This window comes from Neopelma chrysocephalum, unplaced genomic scaffold (assembly GCF_003984885.1).
Source record: "Neopelma chrysocephalum unplaced genomic scaffold, ASM398488v2 Primary Assembly neopelma1_44, whole genome shotgun sequence".
NCBI classification, from domain to species: Eukaryota; Metazoa; Chordata; class Aves; order Passeriformes; family Pipridae; genus Neopelma; species Neopelma chrysocephalum.
In genome coordinates, this window is record NW_020897703.1 from 1,615,198 (window position 1) to 1,635,148 (window position 19,951).

The 19,951-nt window shown below is 42.0% G+C and overlaps 1 protein-coding gene across 7 annotated transcripts in view; it reads right to left on the reverse strand.

Annotated features, from left to right (window-relative positions):
* Nucleotides 1–3,321: 3,321 nt before the first annotated feature.
* IKZF2 (IKAROS family zinc finger 2) overlaps nucleotides 3,322–19,951 on the reverse strand; it is a 119,375-nt gene continuing 102,745 nt past the window's right edge. For all 7 annotated transcript variants that reach the window (XM_027678016.1, XM_027678015.1, XM_027678017.1 and 4 more), the window contains 2 exons: nucleotides 19,603–19,746; nucleotides 3,322–13,964 (listed from right to left, as the gene is read on the reverse strand). In XM_027678016.1, coding sequence (XP_027533817.1) covers nucleotides 13,240–13,964; nucleotides 19,603–19,746 — 869 coding nt within the window. In that variant the 3' untranslated portion in view covers nucleotides 3,322–13,239. The remainder of the gene's footprint in view (nucleotides 13,965–19,602; nucleotides 19,747–19,951) is intronic.

The following is a 19,951-nucleotide window of genomic DNA, read 5'->3' on the forward strand; positions in this document are numbered from 1 at the left end:
AACAGGCACAGATGAGAGCATATCCCTAGGAGCACACACAACAGCCCAGAGAGCTCAGAGCAGCCCTCACATCTTAGTGACACTCAGCTCCTGCCAGGCTGCTCAGGATTCACAGACTTATACTGGTGAAGGATCTGGGCCCGTAGGTGATGTACCCCCTTATGCCTTGTACAGCAGCTCACCCTTCTTGAGGTAGGACCTTTTGGAAGAGGGTTTGGAGAGCAGGAGCATCTGCCAGGAGGATGCCAAAAGGCCTCTTCACAGCTCTGGGGAAAATACAGCTGTGTTTCAGGCACGTCGGCTACGGCTCGTGTGGAACTGAGAACAGCCTGACAACTTTACTGGAGTCCAACAGGAACTGCAGAGCTCTCTGTTGTAGCTCAGTTGTGTTTCTCCACCATCCTGAATCGCATTCAGAGGCAAATCTTTAAATTTGTTTTTTTGTAGTCGGTTCTCAAGAGACAGCCAGTGGCAGGTTATCATGGGAGATGGATTTGGAAAGAGAGGCTGGTCAGATTTTGCAACTAACTGATAACAACAAATCAACCACAGAAACAAATTCCTCAACTCATTTCAAAGAGGGGAGGGAAAAAAAAGCTTCAAGAAAAATCTCTTTTTTCCCATCCTGGAAATTTCTGGGAGTGCTTTGAATGCTTTATTTTAGCAAGGAATAAATGTCCCTGCTCCTGATAGATTGCAGCCTTCTCTGCCCTGAAGACAGATCAATACTACAGATCACAAATAAATAGTCAGAAGAATTGAAAACAGGATTTACAACTGAATAGCTACCACACCTACGTGAAAATAATAATTTACATTCCTCACCACACCCTATCAACTGCACACAGGCAGCCTGAAACAGGAAAAGTAACAAAAATAATGGGAAAGAGCAGCAAAGGGTGTCTTGACATTATTTGAACTGATATGAAAACAGGAGTTGAGGGCAGGGAAGTATTTCCTCTTGAAACCAAACAAAATAACCCAGAAACCTTCCAAGGGTTTAGAGTTTCAGGCTTTCTTATTGAGGAAAAAAATCCCCAAATCCTCCCAAATCTATGAAAAGCAGACACTTTCCATAGAGAATAGGTTCATTGAAAAGCAATTTTCTGTTAAAAATCAGTTTTGACAAGGTAGTTTCATCCAGGCACGGATGTTGGATACCACAGGAGCATTTGCCAGGAATAAAAATAGGCATTTAGCTCTGAAGGGCTGGGTTGCTGGGTTTAAAGATAACTTCTTGCCTAGGGTAGAGGTGCCTCTGTCCCAGGGATGGCCAGTGACAGATCAGAAGGGATAGAGGTTCACGATTTGTGTGGGAGTCTTGAATAATCTGTTCCTATTTTAATGTGAACATGGGTGGTAACATGGAATTACAGCATGTGGAGGCGGGCTGGTGTGCACGGATTAATGAAAAATAATGAGATAATATTGAGCATTTATATAGTCTCATTAAAAGGGCTCAGTTTCTCCACTGACAGAAATCCCTGGAAAATGTCGTACTCTGGGTCTCCATCTCTGTACCAGGAATTAACAGGAAACACAAAGGCTATTTCACAAGGATATTCCTTTGAAAAGAGCTTTCATTCCTTGTCTTAAATTTTAAGCAACTCTGTACTTACACAGTAATCCTTTCAACTCATATTTCTTTGAATCCAGAAGTCACTGTGTCTCCTGAGGTACTCTGCTGTGAAAAAAAAAACCAAACAACAAACACTTATAATTGCATGCTGGAAATTATGACATGTTTATATGATGCACCAAGAAGAGACAAAAATAAGCACTGAAGGGCAGAAGGGTAAAGCTGGGTTTATTGAGGGCTAACTACATTAGGATTGACTAAAAAGAAAAGAAAAAACAACTCAAGCATGTTCAAACTGCAATCCAAGCAAAATTTATTTTTAGTCTCTCGATTATTGCGAGTTTCATAATGGGATTTTGAGGCCCTGCCGTTGTCTCCCATTAGCACGGGCTCTGTTATATATTCTGCAGTGTCGTGGTGGGAAATGATTCATGGCAGGGCTAGGATTTGACATTCGAGCACAAAGATGGGGAAGAAAAATGTACTTTGATTCACCATGTTTCGAAACCAAAACTCACCCTCAGATGAAACTTAAGTTCTTGAAAGTACTGCATAAAAATAGAAGCTGTAGAAGCCAAAGCCAGGGACCAACATTTAACTTTTATTAACTGGGGAAATGATACTGGTATTGGTAAAGCAGCAGAAGGCCCTTGTCAGAATGCACCGCTCAAAATTCACCTGCGCTGTCCCTGCCTGTCTGTGACAAGGGGGATTGCAGCTCGAATGCCAAGGTGCTGGACTGGCAGGTCAGAAATATGGCACTCACCTGGCTACGAGATTGATCCAGTCAACCAACGTGAAGGGTGATGCTGCAGCTGAAAGACCCACTGTAATCACATCACTTGATCCAGTAATAAAGACAATGATGAAATATTTTGAAACCAGTTGCCTCCCATAGACCAAAGTAAGACTTGGCGATGACAGTGTTATGCAGACAATGGTCACTGGAGTAATTTTTAAGTGTCTGTTGCTATAAAGCAGGAAAAGGTTATTTTCCATTCAGTAGGATTTCCCCCCAAAAGCACTGCAGAGGAGGGATCAGACACGATTCCCTGTTGCCTAGATAAGAGTTGAATGGGTGAAGTCAACCTGCCCTTTGCTTGCAGCTACTGACAGGGTGATTTAGAGGAAAAGGCAATGGCACCCCATGGTGTGACTCTTACTGAGACACAAGCACAACATGCTGGCCCTGAATCACGGCCAGGAGATTTTCAAGACTCGCTTCCTTAATAACATGAGGCCATGCACAGAGTCTCACCCCTGCAAATGGCTCAACAGCCTTAAGGATTATCAAGTCATTCAGTTCCTGCCTATGAGCTCTCCCCTCAGCCTCTCAGACCTTATCTGAAGTCAATTGCAAGAGCGTCACCATCTCCAGTAAGTCTTGGGACAAGACCGTCAAGCCAGTCCTTTCTGTTCTGCAGTGGCACAGCATGATTTCTCACCCATGCACTAAAGATTTGGACTGTCCCATTAGCTGATCTTGAATCTGCTTGAAGCAAAACCAGTAATACAGCAATCCTGAGTGAAAGAAATCCAGGGAAATTCTGCTCCTTGAACAGAAGCATTCTTTGGAGACAACATACATAAAACATGACTTAAAGGAAGATTAACTTTTATTCAGATGATATCTTAAGGAGTTTCCATTCTCATGTGAATGATGAACACTTTTATTATGGGGAGAGGCTGGTTAATCTTTAACCAGGAATTTACAAGAGATTCTTAAAACAGACAACAAACAGTTTACGAAGCTTCATAAGATCTTTTTATTCTGAAGAGTTTGTACTGTGAATGCTACCAGATTGATAGCTGCATTATGAAAGAAAGAACAACTTAGGCGATGTGAAATGCCCAATAAATCCTGACTGGGAAGATCACCTCCGGCTACAACAGAGGGAACTCAGCCAAAAACCCATGCTGAGGAAAGGGTTCAAAGGAATTGTGTATGCAGTCCAAGTGTTTTCCAGAAAAAGTTGGACCTTGGGCTAGTAACTGAGTTCAAAGCCATGACAAAGTGAGTGGCAGGTGACTGATGCCACCATTTTACATAGTCATACGTCTCTAGCTGATGCTGGAGCTGATGAAAAGAATGTCTTTAGCTTCAATGAATATTAAAAGCAGATCTGTGCCCAATTCACCAGTCTCATAACCCATACTCAGAAAACCCCAACTCACTCTCTCTAGTTAATTAACACGATTTGTTATCAGGTAGAAATGTGATTCCTGGGAGGTGCTCAATCACCACATGTGTTTCCTGCTGCAAGAAAGAAAAGTGTATGCATATCCCAATGTCTCCAGAAAGCTTGAATGGAAAAACCCTTTCGTGTCAGAAGTTTATTTTTATTGGTAAAATATTAAATAATATACAGAATTAAAAACTGCACTTACACTTCTGAGAAGAAATAATTCTTGGACAAATTATATGCTTGTTCCTGAGATTCCCTACATTTATTCCAGTAGCTGTGCACTCAAGACAGTACAAACCTTTATAATATAATCCTTTTCACAAAGTATTACAAAGTTTCTGCAGCTTCTTTATTTATACACACATACAGACTCCCACTCTCACATGGCTGTACAACACTCACACAGGTACAGAGTACACACATACAGATGTGCAACCATATGTATGCATGTATACTAAGAAGAAAATAAAAATAACAACAAGTCCCATAGTTCAGTCTATAACGGCAAAACATTTTTAGCAGAGAGATACAGGTTTACATTAGGGTTGCTCACATGCACCACTGTCATAGGGATCGTTTCTGAACTCCTTTTATAAGAGCATGTTCCAATGAGCACATAAAGAAATGGGACGATTCCCAGCGTCTTCACTGCCTTTTGGAAAGAACTCTGATTTCATATTTTTAGTTGTTATTTTTTTTTAATTTAAAAGATTCCTCGATCTGAGCTCAGAACATCTATCACAGAACGAAAAAATCCTAACCTGGGAGAGAAGGGGTTATTTGCCAGATTACTCACCTGGCTTTCTTTAGGAAAACAGCACTAAAATGGGCAGTGTATAAGCCAGGGAAGATGCAAATGGATCAGACCCGCAGCCTGAACCCATGTTCCCTAAACGGTGCTGTCTTGCTCTGATCCCACTGCCCCAGTGTGGTCCCCGTTTGCAGGAGGACCCAAACCACCCCCGGGGGGGTTCCAGAATTTGGCCCAAGGACCGTGACCCCGTGGGCACCACAGCAGTCACCCACCCAATGCGTGTTTCTTCTTGACCTCAAACACAAGGGTCTGGGAGATAATTTTGGCAATCAATCAGAAGGGGATACAGTCTCTTCACCTTTGTTATTACTAAAAAGAAATCTCTTAAATACAAATTTAAAAGACAAAAGTGGCTACTGTGCATGCGCAGTAACTGCCTTTCAAAGAAATCTCAAGGGGATTTTATTATTTTTTTTATTACGTACCTAAATACATATTTACAGAACGGCGGCTTCGGTCTACTGGGGGGGGGAAGGCATTAAAAATACACTATATATAAATATGTATGATATGTAAAACGAGTCCCATCTAAACTTATATAAGACAAGGACAACTCTAAAGAAGCTTTTCTGGTCTCTCAGGTAGATAAAGGAACGAGTCCTGTAATTCTTACACAGGCAAATCTCTCCCATTACAGTAAATGGCAGTTTTGCCCTAGCTAAGAGATTAGGCCTAATCCAAAATCCATCACTGAAGTCAACAGAAGTCTCCACTGACTGGGTTTTGGATCAGACCAAAAGATCTTTTTATTTTTTCTTGTTTTTAATAAACATCAATATTAAGTGCTTTTCTTAAAAAGAAAGCTGCAATTAGAAAAGAAGAGGAAAGAAGAGGCAAGAACAAGTATGTCCTTAATTCTGGATGTGGATGTGTTTCAAAGCCAAATAAAAGCAGGAGGTAAGTTATGGGCTTTAGCCTAAATTTACAGTTCCTCATGTTTAGTCAGTCACGATATCAATTCACTCAAACCATATCTTTGAATGCATTTAAGACAGAGCATTTTGTTTCACTGGTTTGTGTGGACTGAGGAAGGAACACAGAAACCACTGTACACTAATAAGACGTCAGGGAAATTATTGCACTTGAACAGAAAATTTGCCCAAAAAGGTGGTTTTCTTGGTGATTTTTGTTTTTAAAACTAATATAAGCAAATCATCCATGTCTGCAATGAGCACGTTTAGAAAGCAGGATCCAAGAATGAAGCATAAGAAGCAAATTTGGGGTTGGTAACCCCCACCCTGGAATACAACAGTAGTAAAACTTTTTTTTAAAGCATTTTCTTCCAACAGGAAAAAAAAATTATGACCTTTTTTTTTTTTTACTTTACAATTTTAAATTTTTCTAAACATTTGCATTAAAAGTTTCCAGTTTCTCATAAAAAGATACACATTTTAGGAAAAAAAAAACAAACAGAAAATAAAACCAACTAAAAAGGAAGGCAAATATACAGTATTATAATTACATCACTGTGGAGTCATCTTGAAGGTACCCTAGGTCTTTAAAGTGTTACAAAGAGTATGTACCTTATTTTTTTTCTCAAATCAACTAGTTTTTTTTTTCTTTTTCCTGTTTTTAATAAAAAACTACACTTGAGTACAAAAATATGTAAACAGACTGTACAGCCAATGAACAAAAAACCCCCCCAAAAAACAACCCCCCCAAGCCCCTAGACAGCCCAAAGCTACAGGAGATAAGAGCAGGCCCAGACTTAAAGCTCCAAGAAGGAAAAGGGGGAAAGAGAAAAGCATGGAAAGCCAGAGGAGACTGCTACATGGCGGAGGAAGTGAATGTGTTCAAGCTCTGAGGACACTTGACAATTCGTCAAATAATTGATCACAGTTTCAGAATCCAAACGACTACAAAAATAACCAAAGAAGTCCTTCCCTTGTTACAGTGTGTTCAGGAACGAACATCCATTTCCAGTAAGCAACGTCAAATCCCAGTAAGTGCATAGTAGGGATTCAGTGACCTCTACCCCTGCAAGAAGCTTTTCGTGTTCGATGTCACTTGAGGTAAAATTAAATGGCCCGATTTACTGCAAACTGGCTCCGTTGTGCCCATAACAGATTCGTGCTCCCCACCATGCTTTGCAGGAGGCATCCATATTTTCTCCACAACTGGTAGTACAGACCAGAGACTGCCGGTACCCACGTACCGCCGAGTGCCAGGGATTAAGGCTGCTACACAAAAGTAAGGGAATGGGGAATGCACCTTCAATGCTGACAACAGAGACCTGCCCAGAGCTGCTGTGCTGCACCCACTGCCCTGATCTCATAAACCACGGTAATGGTTAAACACAGTTAACTGCAAGGCTCCTGTGCACTTCCAGATCTCACTGAGGGGATGGCAGGAGGCTGATCGTGCTCAAATGTTTTCCTGGGCTGCAGTGCAGTTGCCTAAATCAACAATGCCGGAGGAAGGAAGCATCAGGCCCAGCTTTGGGTCAGGCTGCTCCCTTTCTCCCACAGTGTCCACATGATACAAGCCCCTCTGAAGACACGATCTGATGAACTTCATTGTCATTCACTCTTGAAATACTTCACATAGTGCCAGTAAATACATCACAGTATTTTTATTTTTTTTTGCAACTGTAAATAATATTGGTTTTTACTACAGCTGTGTAGGTCTTTGTTAAAATGGTCATTTCTGTCCACTAATTAATTAGGTCCCAAGATTTGTATGAAAAGGAAAAGTTTTTACGGAAGGAGAGAGACAGCTGAGGATCCAAGTGAGCATAACGATAACCACCTTTCCAAAGGCTGGAAGTGAACAGGAACTGGAAATGTTTGCCTGCATGATCAACTGGGAAGCTAGGTGAACTAAACAGAGACCATTTTTATTGTTTTCCTGGCCTATTAAGCAAGCAGCATGGCAAAGCCTTAGCACACCCCTCCTTCTGACTATCCCCTGGTCAATTCAGACCCTTGGTAGAGAAGAACACAAACTGCCCCTTTAGGCGTGGTTGTAGGAGGTCAAATTAGAAACCAATGATGTTCTCCTTTGCTTATACCTCAGAACACATCAATGGGATACAAGGGAATCTATTTACTATGAAGCAAGTCCTGCCTCTTTTCTACCTAATTCCTCCCCTCCCCTTCACTGTGACTGCTGCGGGCCCAGACCCCCCAGAGCAGTGCCAAGGAGCTGGCACCGGGCTCAGGCTCTCACCAAAAGCATGCTGGCCCAGCCACCTTCCCCACGGCAGGCTCCACACCTCGGCTGTGCCAGCACACTCAGACTCTGCATCTATGCAGGGCGAATAATTAGACCTGAAACTAGGTCACCAACCTGCCAGGAAAGTACTGACACACCGCACTCGTCACCACAGCAATGAATGAATCCAGCTGACGAACCCCCTTAACAACTTCTACTGATGGGCTTCTCTCATCTCTACATCAATTATTGGGGTGGCAGCAGCCTGACAGGCAAACTTGCAAACCACTTCCACCAGACTCACCGCATTTCTTTTTCCGGGCTGAAGCAAGTAGCAGGTGCTTATAAGTCTGCTCCTGTTCCTAAGTGGGAACTTTAAAGGAGAGAAAAGTCCATTTCCAAGTGTGCTTCATTTAAAGCTCTGAGGGGAAGAAAGCAAGAGACGTTGCCCTGGTGCTCCATAGCGCACAGTGCAGCCAGGGGCTCCCACGGCAGGTCTTGGCATCACACTGGGGATGCTGTGCTGGCTGGGACCAGCTCCCAGACCAGCTCTGGCTGGATAGCTGGAATGCAGTTTGCTAGAGTAGTTTTCAGCCCTTCCCTCTCCTAAAAGCCAGCTGACTCCAGGGAATCTCACAGCAAAGTACCAACTCCTCTCTCCGGGTTAAGCTGCCGAGGAGGGTGCAGAGCAGGAGAAGGGATGTTTCCTTTGGGTTGGTTTTTGCCGTGCATTCTGAAAGGGTATGGGAGGATATCATGAACAACATCATGATCTCCCAAAATGCATTTGGAAAAGGCACATATACAATAAAGCATATATCTAACTATACAATACCATATATATATATTTATATATATATAAATATACTTTCTCAAGCTCTCCAGCTGCCCCAGACCATAGGCCATTCCTACCATCCATTTTCGTTTTTAAAAGCTTGTAAGCCAAGCTAAGACTTCTAGTGGCAAATTTCTAGTGGCAAAGCCAATTCCATCACTCTTTTCCTAAAATCCCACTCTGACTTTAGGTGATTCTGGTATCAGTGCAGCTTCCTTTCTCCCTCCTCATTCAATTAAAATCACAGCAAGAGTTAAAGAAAGGAATTTATCCAGCAAAGGAACTGTATTATTGTAGCTCCTGTCCTTGGCTGAAATAAGCACCTGTGCCTCAATTATCTCCAAAGTTTCTTTCTGGAAGAAGGAGTGTCTATTGTCTGGCTTCTTTCAAATCTGAGCAAGCTAGCTCAGGTCCTGGACAACAGCAACAATGTCCCATTAAAGGCCAGTTTTGAAGGGTTTGATTTAATCACTGACCTCCTGCCTGACAACACAAATTTAGGAATGCCCTTGTAAACAGAAAGAAATTTGGAAACTCTTACAATTGAGAATTTCTTCACCTTGTAGTAAACATACTTTAGGTCCACATGTCTATTTTGTGAGCTGGGTCCTCACATTGCAGAAACTCCCCCCATTAAAAACCAGGCCAATTAGCCAATTTAGATTCTTTCTCCCTAATACAGACTGATACAGGTTGATGCCTAGACACCTTCACATCACAGCATGGATGAAAGCACTTTTTAAGGAGATTAAAATTGTTTTAATCTCATAAATTACTGAGTGAAGAGCTGGCTTTACTGAAAAATGCTATATATTTTGATGTGCACTCCTAACCGATTGCAAAGAGAGGTGGCTGTAAAATTCATCAGCCATAACTGCAGATATATAGATAATGCCCTTTGCTCCAAGGATATGGATCACACGAGCAACAGAACAAGCAGTCACACTTCTATTTCAATTAATGGGCTTGTAATCCTCTAAACTGAGGCAGAACCTTGCCATTTTTGATGTAAGAGAAGCGAAAGGGTTTACTGGCAGGGATGTGCAAAGAAATGACCTTTTTTTAAAATTATTTTTAATGAAAATGAGGAATGCTCACAGGATGTCAAGTCTAGATTTGCAAATGCGTGTTTTTAACTGGAAACTTGATTCCAAGAATTTCAGAAGAGTCCGATAAAAACCAGTCAGGTTCGATTTCCAACACCAAATACTCAGAACAAATGGATGTGCAGGCCAAAGATTAGCTACTGAAATTCCGAGTACACTGTGAATGACTAACGAACTCGTCAAGAGTCAAGAGCTTTTCTTAGAAATCTGCAGTGAGCAAGCAAGAGAAAAACCCAAACAAATCTCTGCGACCCCATTTTGCACACTTCTGTGAAGGGACAAACTGTGTTACATAAAACTCTCCAATAATTTTCAGCAGGAATTAAATTCTTAAGTACATGTTAATCCAAAATTCTGTTCAAAATTTGAACTAGAATTCAATCTTTCTCCTTTCCCTAGCTCTAGGATGAAAATCTTTAATGAATATTCAGAAAAGGACACTGATAATAAAAATGAACGCAAAATTCTCCAAAAAACGTAGGTTTTGGAAGATAACTCCCCAGTGCCTCCCCAGTTCATTATGCCCATGACACCAGGACATACAGGTCTCACTTGCTACCCTTAGAACAAGAAGCTGGGCTTAGCTGAACCAGCGAGCCTCCCCCTCTGATCCCTTAAACATCGACAGAATATACCCTACAGGAGGTATCAATGAGTCATCAATGAACCAAAGTGCACACTGACGAACTGCAGATACAATTACAGCCAACTTCTTTGTGGATACACAAGAGATTCTCTGCCTTTCCTGTATTCCAGTGCTTTACCAAACAAAGGCAGAAATTTTTAACACTTTTTCCCTAGCGCTAACTATTCCAAGAAACCATAGCCCATGTTCTCTCACTGACCACAGAGGGGAAAATGGAGTGTTGCCCCCAGAGAATGAAAGGAATTGCTGGCAACCCTTTTCTCTGGCTTGGGTACGTGTCTTTCTGGAGGCCCAGACAAACCCAGCAACCTCGAGGGCCCAGCACCTTCCTCTTTTTGCCTTGTTCTTAAAAGACCTTTCCTGCCTCAGCAAATCACAACAACATTTTTCTTTCTTTTTGGAATTTCCAGGCAAATCCTGATGCAAAACACGGTCAGCCACCTCCTAAGCCAACCTTCCTAGCTGCAGAGAATCAGCCATACAGAATAAAAGCGATGCCCTCCAGCATTTCTCTGCTTTTCTCCTGCACAAACTCCTTTCACTACACGAGGCACAAGACAACGAGAATGCTCTGGAGGACAGCAGTGGCTCATTTGCCTGAGTTTCCTCTACATTAGGATGAAGAAAGAAGGAGGGGGAGGAACCCAACAACACTAAGAACAATGTTGGGAATAGATCTTTAAATCTGTCTCTCCAAAGCCTGTATATTCCCAGCCTTGATAGCTCTCACATTACACAAGATGACATTTCTCTCCATATTCTATTATAATTAATAGGCTACTGCAAGACTTTACCAGCTAATACTTAATAGCATTGCAGTGCTGGGAAGCAGTCATCAGGTAATCTGGCCATGATCTACTGTATCCTTTCTAAACACAGGTTCTAGCTGCCAAGAATGTCACCATAAAAAGATTTCAATCAATACCACTCAGCTCCTACTTTCAAATGCTCCAGGTCTAGGAAGAAAAGAAGAAAAAAACCTGGTACCCTCAAAACGAACAGCAAACTGGCATATGCATGGAGTGCACAGATTGAAGGGAGCAGATGGAAATTCATTATGGCCTGATCTTGCTCTCTCTTTTATACTTTAGTAACTTTATACTTTGGAAAAGGTCTCCCCAAGCGCATGGAGACCGTGTGCGCAGAGGGGGTTAAACCCATGCAGATCTTTCCATTCTCAAGCTGTGCTCTTGTTGCCAAACAACAACATTTCAATTGTGATTGGTACAAACAGTTGGGTTTCAATGGCAATCTGTCCTGTAGGTTTAAGCCCAGCTTTTACTGATGCAACTTGCTGGGTGGTTGCTGGCTTTGTTATTTACGGGGAGAGAAAGAAAGGAAACAAAACAGATCGGTGGAGTTTCTTTTCCTTCTCCAGTCTGTAGGTCAAGGACTTGCTCTGGAGTGTGTTTCTCCATTTGTTTTCCCCACAGTGAAATTAATATATTAGGAATAAAGATGAAATCTGCAAATCCAAATCAATGCACGGCACCTGCACCTCCACTTATCACTTTCTGAAGAAGTAGGGAAGGTCATATGCATCCTGTTGATGTGAAAGGCTTCTGTGCTCTCCAGAAGCAAAGGCTATCCAGCAAAACCTGCTGACACTTGCACCCCTAAATTAAAGCAGAACTGATGACTTAGAAACAAAAGGAAATCACTGGTTCAGCAAATTAGCAAATAAGATGTCAAAAGGAGAAAAACCGGTCAAGGCTCGGATCCTGATGTAGCTGAAGGAGTTGGGGCAGTTCCATTGAATTCAATGGAGCTAAGAGGATTAATGCTGGCCAAGGATCTGGCTCCCATCACTTTCCCAGCTGCAAGTCTTAGTTTAGGCTGTTTCCAAGAGGTTAACACTGTGATAATAGAATGAGAAAGTATTTACATAATTATATATCTATATATACCTATATTTAAAGAACATGTTTTTACTAGTACTTTTGTCATTTTAAAATCCATAATTTTAAACCAAAATTACTTCAGAAGAGCAGCAGAACCTCTTGAGTAAACTACAGACTCTCATCCACTCCTAGGCCACTTACTGTCCTAAAGTTTAAATGTTATTCCTAAATGCTCTCTCTTAAAAGTTAGGTTTCTTAGAAGCCAGTGAGACAACACATAGGCATGGAGTAACAGAATACAAACAATCCTAAAAAAGGTGCTTCATAAGTTAAGGAAAATAAAAATACAAAGCCTCAGACTCACCACAGAAGGCCCTCAGACTTATGAAACTAAACTGCTGTAATGTGGTACAGTGTTAAGACATACATTTCCTTTTTTTTTTTTTTATAATTTATTTACATTCTAGAGGGGCAATACACACTGAACCCAGGAAAACAGCTCTCCCTTGAAAGTAACTTTGATTCATGCTCCTAACTCCCTAACAGTTTTGCTTTAAAAATAATTGTTCATTCCGCAGAATAAAGTTCCCCCCCTCTTCTCCAGCCACCAAGACCCCGCACAGTAACTACACGTTAGAAAAACACTCTCCTCTGAAATGTTTCTACCTATTCCTCTGAAATTGTAAATGAGTGGCATCTTGTTGAGACTTGAAAGCACCTAGAAGGGTTGAGTGATACCTCAAAATAGGACATGGTGTACAACCGACTGAGACAGACACGGACTGCCTTCCAATTCCCACAGAAAGCGACACAGGTCACTCCCCAGAAAGTGACGGCAACAACAAACCCCTCTTTTATCCCTTCCCTTCCTTCTTTCTATTCTTAAGCTGGGCAGAGCAAATGAGGTTGGGTCCACAAAAAATAAGGTTAATAATAATAATTAAACAACAGCAACAACAACAACAGCAACAACAACAAAATAGGCGTTTCAATGTCCGAGGAAAAGTGGGATTGTAAGTGCAGTATTTCTTCATGTGCAGTTCTTCTACTTCATACGAGTCCCCTTTGGATGAGAAGGCCTAGCGGAATGTGTGCTCCCCTCGGACTATGTGCGACGAGAACTCATAGCGGTCCTGGCTCCGGTAGCCACAGATGTTGCACTCTAGAGGGTCCCGGTAGCCGTGGCAGCCCATGTGGATGGTGTACATGACATGGTCCAGGAAAAGGACCCGACAGTGCTCGCACTTGAAAGCCCTAATCTGCTCCCCTTCTCCGTTGATCACCTTGTAGATATCCTTTAAAGAGCCCTTAGAAGCTTTTGTGACATCCAAAGCCTTGGTGTCCTCCTTCATATAAGCCGGGCTTGGCTTTCTCTTGGGATTTAAGGCAGAGTTTCCTTGGTAGGACTGGCGGTCATCGTGGCTGCTCTCTGAGTCAGTAGAATCCAGGCAGCTATTGCTGGGGGAGCCCTCTCTATCCTGGGTTCGACTCTTTGGTCTGATGAGGGAGATCGGGCCATCCATGTTGTTGTCGTGACTGTCGGCTGTTTCCCTGCTGATGGGCCTTTCTATCCTGTTCGGATGATAGACCTGAGCGTAAGCTGAGCTGATGACCGGCGCCACCTCTGCAATTGTGCTTGGTGTGTGCTGCATCAGGGGGTGAAGTGCCTCAGCTCCAAGGTAGGTGATTGCATTGTTGATGGCTTGGTCCATCATGTGAGACTGCATCAGCTCAGCCTCCTTCTCATAGGTTAGGTTCATATCAAAGGGGATGTCTGGATAGCCAAATCTCATGAGCTTTTCACCTACGAGATAAGACAAATGCATGAGCAAAATCAATGTAATCCCTCCAATGTGTCACTTAAAAGGGGTAGAGAGGGACGGAAAACCCCTGACCTGGGGTGAAATTATTCCAGTCTAAACTTAACCTTCTACTTGTTTACTAACCTCCTACAAAGCTCCTGTCCTGGGATGGGTAAAACAGCAACCTTACCAACAGCTTTTTTTTTTTTTTATTCCAGGTGATGCATGCAGCTGCAGTGACTTCCAGAGCAATTCCAAACCTTTCACTGTGCCTGACTGTGCCCGTGCTTTAAGCTGGGAAATACAAGTTAACTGGTAGATAATGGGATTGAAATACTGAGGTCAATAAGGTCTGACAGTTGATGCCATTAGACATACTCTCCCCAAAATTCAAGGGAGCAGTACCACACACCTCCTACAGCCCAAGGTGCATCATACCTACCTTACAACAGGGCTGCCGAGTGAGAAACCAAAACAACAGGTACAGGGGGCTGTTATGGTGGTGCCTTTAGAGCCACAATATGTAAATCCTTTAGCCAGCGGAAAAAAATGTAAAATGACTGCACGTAGCCAAGAACGGAGCAAGTTACAGGAGCACTGGAGGCTCATCTTTGCAGTTCCCCCCCTCCAAATAAAAGATTCTATCCTTTCTGGACTGAGTAAAAAAACACACACACACAAACACAGATTTTCCTTCCCAGTGTCTCTTTAGGCAAGAAAACAAATAGAGAAACCACATGTATAGCTTTTGGTAAAAGGTAAAAGGACCCTTCATTGACACAGGCTACATAAATACATAATGATGCTGAAGCTGGCTGATTCTTCACTGTGTGAATCCAAATTCACATCCTTGTAACCTTTTTACATCAATGGCATTACAGATGTGTGAAACTAGAACCACATGCTGGTAAATTATGGCAGTCACAGGGCAGCATGTTACATGTCATAGCTCTCCTTGGAAGAAGCTCTCCACTACTTACATCAGGGCTCAGCACGACTGCTTTTCCAGTGATGGCTTTGGAGTGGTTGCACAAGGAAAGTTTCACATAATAACTTCTTTTTAAATAGAAAAGGTTATATGTATTTGATACAAGATGTACGTGCTCATGGGTGTTCACACATACAAATGTTAGCTGGTTGTTCACAGTTAACTTTAAAAGCTGATTTTATGAAGTCTGATAAATTTTGGTTGGTTTCTATTGTCTTTGTTACTTCCTTGCCTCGGTACATAAAACCAGACTTTTTTTCAATAGTGTAAGTTAATAAATTCAAGGAGTCACTACTTACAACTGGTCTGGCTATCCAAGAATTAAATTACTCAAGAATATTCTATCACCTTTTGCCAAAATTGCTTGGAACGCAATGTGTATAAAACACCATAAGAAACAGAACTGTAATCCAAAATCTCTTCCAAACTGCATTAGTACATTTCAACATAGCTATCACTCCACATTTCATTTTTGACTGTAATAATTCAGTCCACTCAGTGTGACTTATTCCAAAGTGATGCATACAGAACAGCCATGTAATCCTTAGAGATGATGCATCACTTCTGCTTGGGAACTTAGCCCTGATTAGCAAGGTAATTAAATATAAGTCTAAAGTGAAGCACATTAATATTCTTACTCTCTTCAGCAGTACTGTTCACATGCTTCCAAGTGGACCAACCGTTCCAATTGTGTACCTCACAACATTTCCCTGCTACAACGATGGACTAGGTAATCTAACGTGACCTGTGGATGATTCTTGCCATCACACCTCTTTTCATGTTTCTGGTGTGCTCTGGCAGTCTGTGATGGCTGTCCTGCTGCAGATGGGATGGGCAGCTCTGAAACGGGACATGGCTCCAGCCTCCCAGGAAACAGTGCAGCTCCTTCCCAAGTGGGGCCAAAGTGGGACTGGAGGGCAGCTCCAGGAGGCATTTGGTGTCTTTGTCCCAGTGGAAGAAAGCATAGAAAATAGAAATGGTGCCTGTCACCTGCTGTAGCCATTCCCGTGCTTGAATAAAGAAATGGATCTGGTGAGGGTCTGATTCAGCCAAGAAAGACACTGTCAGTTCTTTGTAGGCTGTAGAGATCAAGAAATATTACCTATCCTTTATGGACTACTTGGATAAACGATGCAAACCTTATTTTGATTCCTTTTATCATCCATGTTTAGTTACTCCAGCACAGACAGCAGAGAAAGCTGTAAATTGCCAGTGACCTGAATTATTTATTCCTTTAATTATGATCCAGTTCCAAAGATGTCAGAGCCTTAGAAATGGAGCATGACATAAAAAAGTAAAATAAATGATAACATTGGATGGAACCAAAAAATATGAGCTCAGAAGCTGGACAAACAGTCCAACAAACCACTACAGTGTGGTTTCCAAATTAAATTCCTCTTTAGCCAAATCTATACTTAAAAGTAACTAATCGGACTAATTATTCTGAATTTTCATGTAAAACTATGTTCAAATTCTATTTATTCTTGCCCTACATTAGTGAAGCAGAAGAAGAAACTGTCTCTCATGACAGTCTCTCATATGACATTCAAATAACCCACAAAGCAGGTATTTGAAGCCAGATCAAAGCACACAGACATAGCTGTCCTGTGATACCTGCAGTCCATCTCATCAAGTAGCTAAAGCCGCTGCAGCACTGGACACTTGGGAGAAAGCTGCAAGGAATCTTGGAGAAAGCCATTACAGAATTAACCCCTGGCTAAATTTCTCCGACTCCCATTAACTGGAAGCTGACTGTAATTCTGGTGTTGGTTGATCTTCATCTGTTCTGAGATGCCTGTGTATTTTTAATTTTTACTCTAACAACCATGGTCTTATCGTAAGCCACATAAATGTCTCATTTTGCATCCTGCCAGTTCTTAACCTCAGTGACACTCTGTGTCTGTAAGCATCACATTCAAACTGAAAATACATGAATCTGCTCCACACAATCAGCCTAAAGATGTCTGCTTTTAATTTAACTGGTGTCTGCCTCTCCCTCATTGAACGAGAGGCAAAAAGAAGTACTCAGACTCCTGCACTTCATAAGTTGTACTTTCTGCCTCCACTGTTTCAACAGATTTGGTAAGACTAGTACCTCAATAGCAGATACATAACCACATCTCTCACACAGAAATTAATTCTATTTGCTGTACGCTGTTTCCTTTCCTCCTCAAAATTCAGCCAGAGTAGAGACTGTGGTCCATAACCACGGTCCCTTGGAGATTGCTGATCAGAAAGAGCAGTAAAGCATTGATAGATGTAGCATGCAAAGATTTTAGCTTATGCTTACATGACCTTCTCATAAACACCATTAAGTTGTTTTGGACAAGTGCCATACTTGCAGCATGCACAGGAAAATTTCCTGCAAGCAAGAGAACCATTAACAAGTTCTTCCTGATGGAGTTGAACAATATTTCATTGGGGAGAAAAAAGGAAGAAAAGTGAGGTCATGGTGGGGAAAAAAAAAAAAGGCAGGAAAGTGAAGACTGCTGTTATTCAACTCAAACACTGTGATGCCATTAAAGATCAGAAAAGGCAGAAAAATATGATATAGTAAGTATGACAGAGGACACTTTTTCTCCTACAGCTAAATCTGGATAAAAAACTGAAACCTTGAATTCCTAGTCCCAGAAAAATGGAATACCAAAATTATCTGTTACACCTATAGACAAAACATGTTTATCTAACAAGATAGTATAACCTGCTGAAGAGAATAATAATGTGCATGTCTCAGGCAAGGATTTCCCATCAGTAAATTTACCTCTGAAGACAACAACAACAGATGGTCAATGGTGCATGAGTGGACAAGTAAAATAACTTTTCTGGTCTGAAAAAAACCCTACCATCTACAGCTTCCAAAAACTGATTCAATTTATACCATCCAAACACTGGCTTGCCTCAGTTGTGAGGTATCCTGGTCATGAGGAAGCTGCACTGCTTATAGGAGCAGGCCTGGGCATGCCAGGATTTTAGGGAGGGCAATAAGATCTCCAGCCCTCCCGGATCCAGTCTCTAGCCCTGCACAGATAATCTCTGTGAGGCACTGCACACAGCTCTGTTCCACGGACAAGCTGGGGGGAAAAAAGAGTGAGAGGTGTGAACTGCCCTTCTTCCTTTTGAGGCTGTAAGGTCTCCGAGGTCCAGAAACACCAGCTGAAGTGTCAGCGTGTTTAACTCATGCCTCTGGTGATCCCAGCCCAGAGGAACCCATGGAGCTTGCTGAGACACCACCAGGGAAACCTGCTGTGGTGGGGCCACGTTTACCAGCTCATAAAGGTATGTGGCTTGTCAGTAGAGTAGTGCTCCCATTTCCACCCTCTTCAACCCCAGCTGTTGTCAAAGCAGTAAATTAAATGAGAGTATAAATCCTGCAGCTCTTATCAGCTATACAGCACTTCATTTCAGACCCCTTTTAAAGACAACAGTCCAAGAATTAAGCTTTTCTCTCAGAAGAACTCACAACACAGGAAATACTGATGTCTCCCAGCATTCCTCATGTGGGTTGGATAATTCCTGACCTAACCTTAGCTCAGCACTGATATTTGGGAATGGCCAGCTGACCGAGAGCAGCCAGGTCAGTGTGTCAGCCCCGTAGGTGAGCTGCTGCATGCTGTTGGCCCCCTACTATTCCAAACCGTGTAGGTTAGTAACAACCACCGTCAGTGGTGATTTAACAAATCCATCTGAATCTGCATTTAGCTGAGGGGCAACAACTTCTCTAAATGGCTGTGTTAATTGCTTACATTCTCTGATCTTCTCTGTGAGTGCCTTCAGAATGAGGATGTGACACCCTGATGTTCTGTGTGACTGTCCTTCCAGGGAGTGAGCATGGAAAACGCCTATTACATGACTTTAGAGTCTGGCAGCATACACTTACCCCAAATAATTCTCTGTTCCAGCTTCCCTCCTAAGAAGTTTAGCACTGCTTCAGTAGCAGTAAAAAGAAGCTTTAAGTTACAGCTCAAACCAAGTAAAATTCTCCACACTGTCTCCTGTTACAAGCTGAGCAATTTTAATATGTCAAGATACAAAGCAAAATATGAATTCTGGGCCTATGATTCTAAATATGATAACCAAAAGCCATCCAGTGCTGTTTCATATTCATGCATTAGTAAGTTTATTGTGTGCAGAGTGCTGCACTTGGAGTAAGCACTTCTTCCAACACAAGGGATGCGATTTACTTCCTCATGCCAGTATTATCAGACCAGTTGTTGCCAACTCTTAGGAATTTAATACATCTTGAGATACTTGTTGTTTGTTTTTTCAACACATATAGAGACAGATAATTATATGACAGTCTTAGCTTGCTGGGTTTTTTTGTTGGAGCAAGGAGAGGGAAGATGACAAGTTTAAATCTCAAAAAGGGCCAGAGAAAAGTCATTAAAAAAACCAAATCAGCCTTAAGATAAAAGCTCAAGGTGTTCTACAGCATTTGCATGATATCAGGGGCCTAATTTTTGAATTTTCTGGGTTGGTAAAATTAATTCAATGATTTTCAGGATTTCTTGCTGTGATTTAACCCTCTCCATTGCTGTCTCACAACCAAGTTCCAAGAGCGCTACTACTTTTCCCCTTGTTCTTTTGCCTATTACAAATAACAAGTTGCCTACACCTACACACTAAAAATCATAAAAGGCATATTTCCAGCTTACCCACAAACTTCTGTGGGGTGGAGCTTTTACGCTTTCCCATGTTGCTTGTCAGCTTCTCTATAACAGCAGGTCTCTCAAAAGGCACCACAGAAATATTGTTGTCCATCACAGGCTCTTGTTCCTTACAATCTTCCATAGGAGGTACTACATAAAACCAAAAAATCACATCAGACAGGTCTGGTCCACACTTCACAAACAACACAAATCATTTGAGCTCTGCTGACTGCGCAACAAGTGCAACACAACATAAAGCAAGGTGCAAGAACACACTGGGCATCAAGACAGCAATCACCTGTAAGCAGAACCACATTTACAAAACACCTCTCCTTGGGATCATCTTATTTAGCAG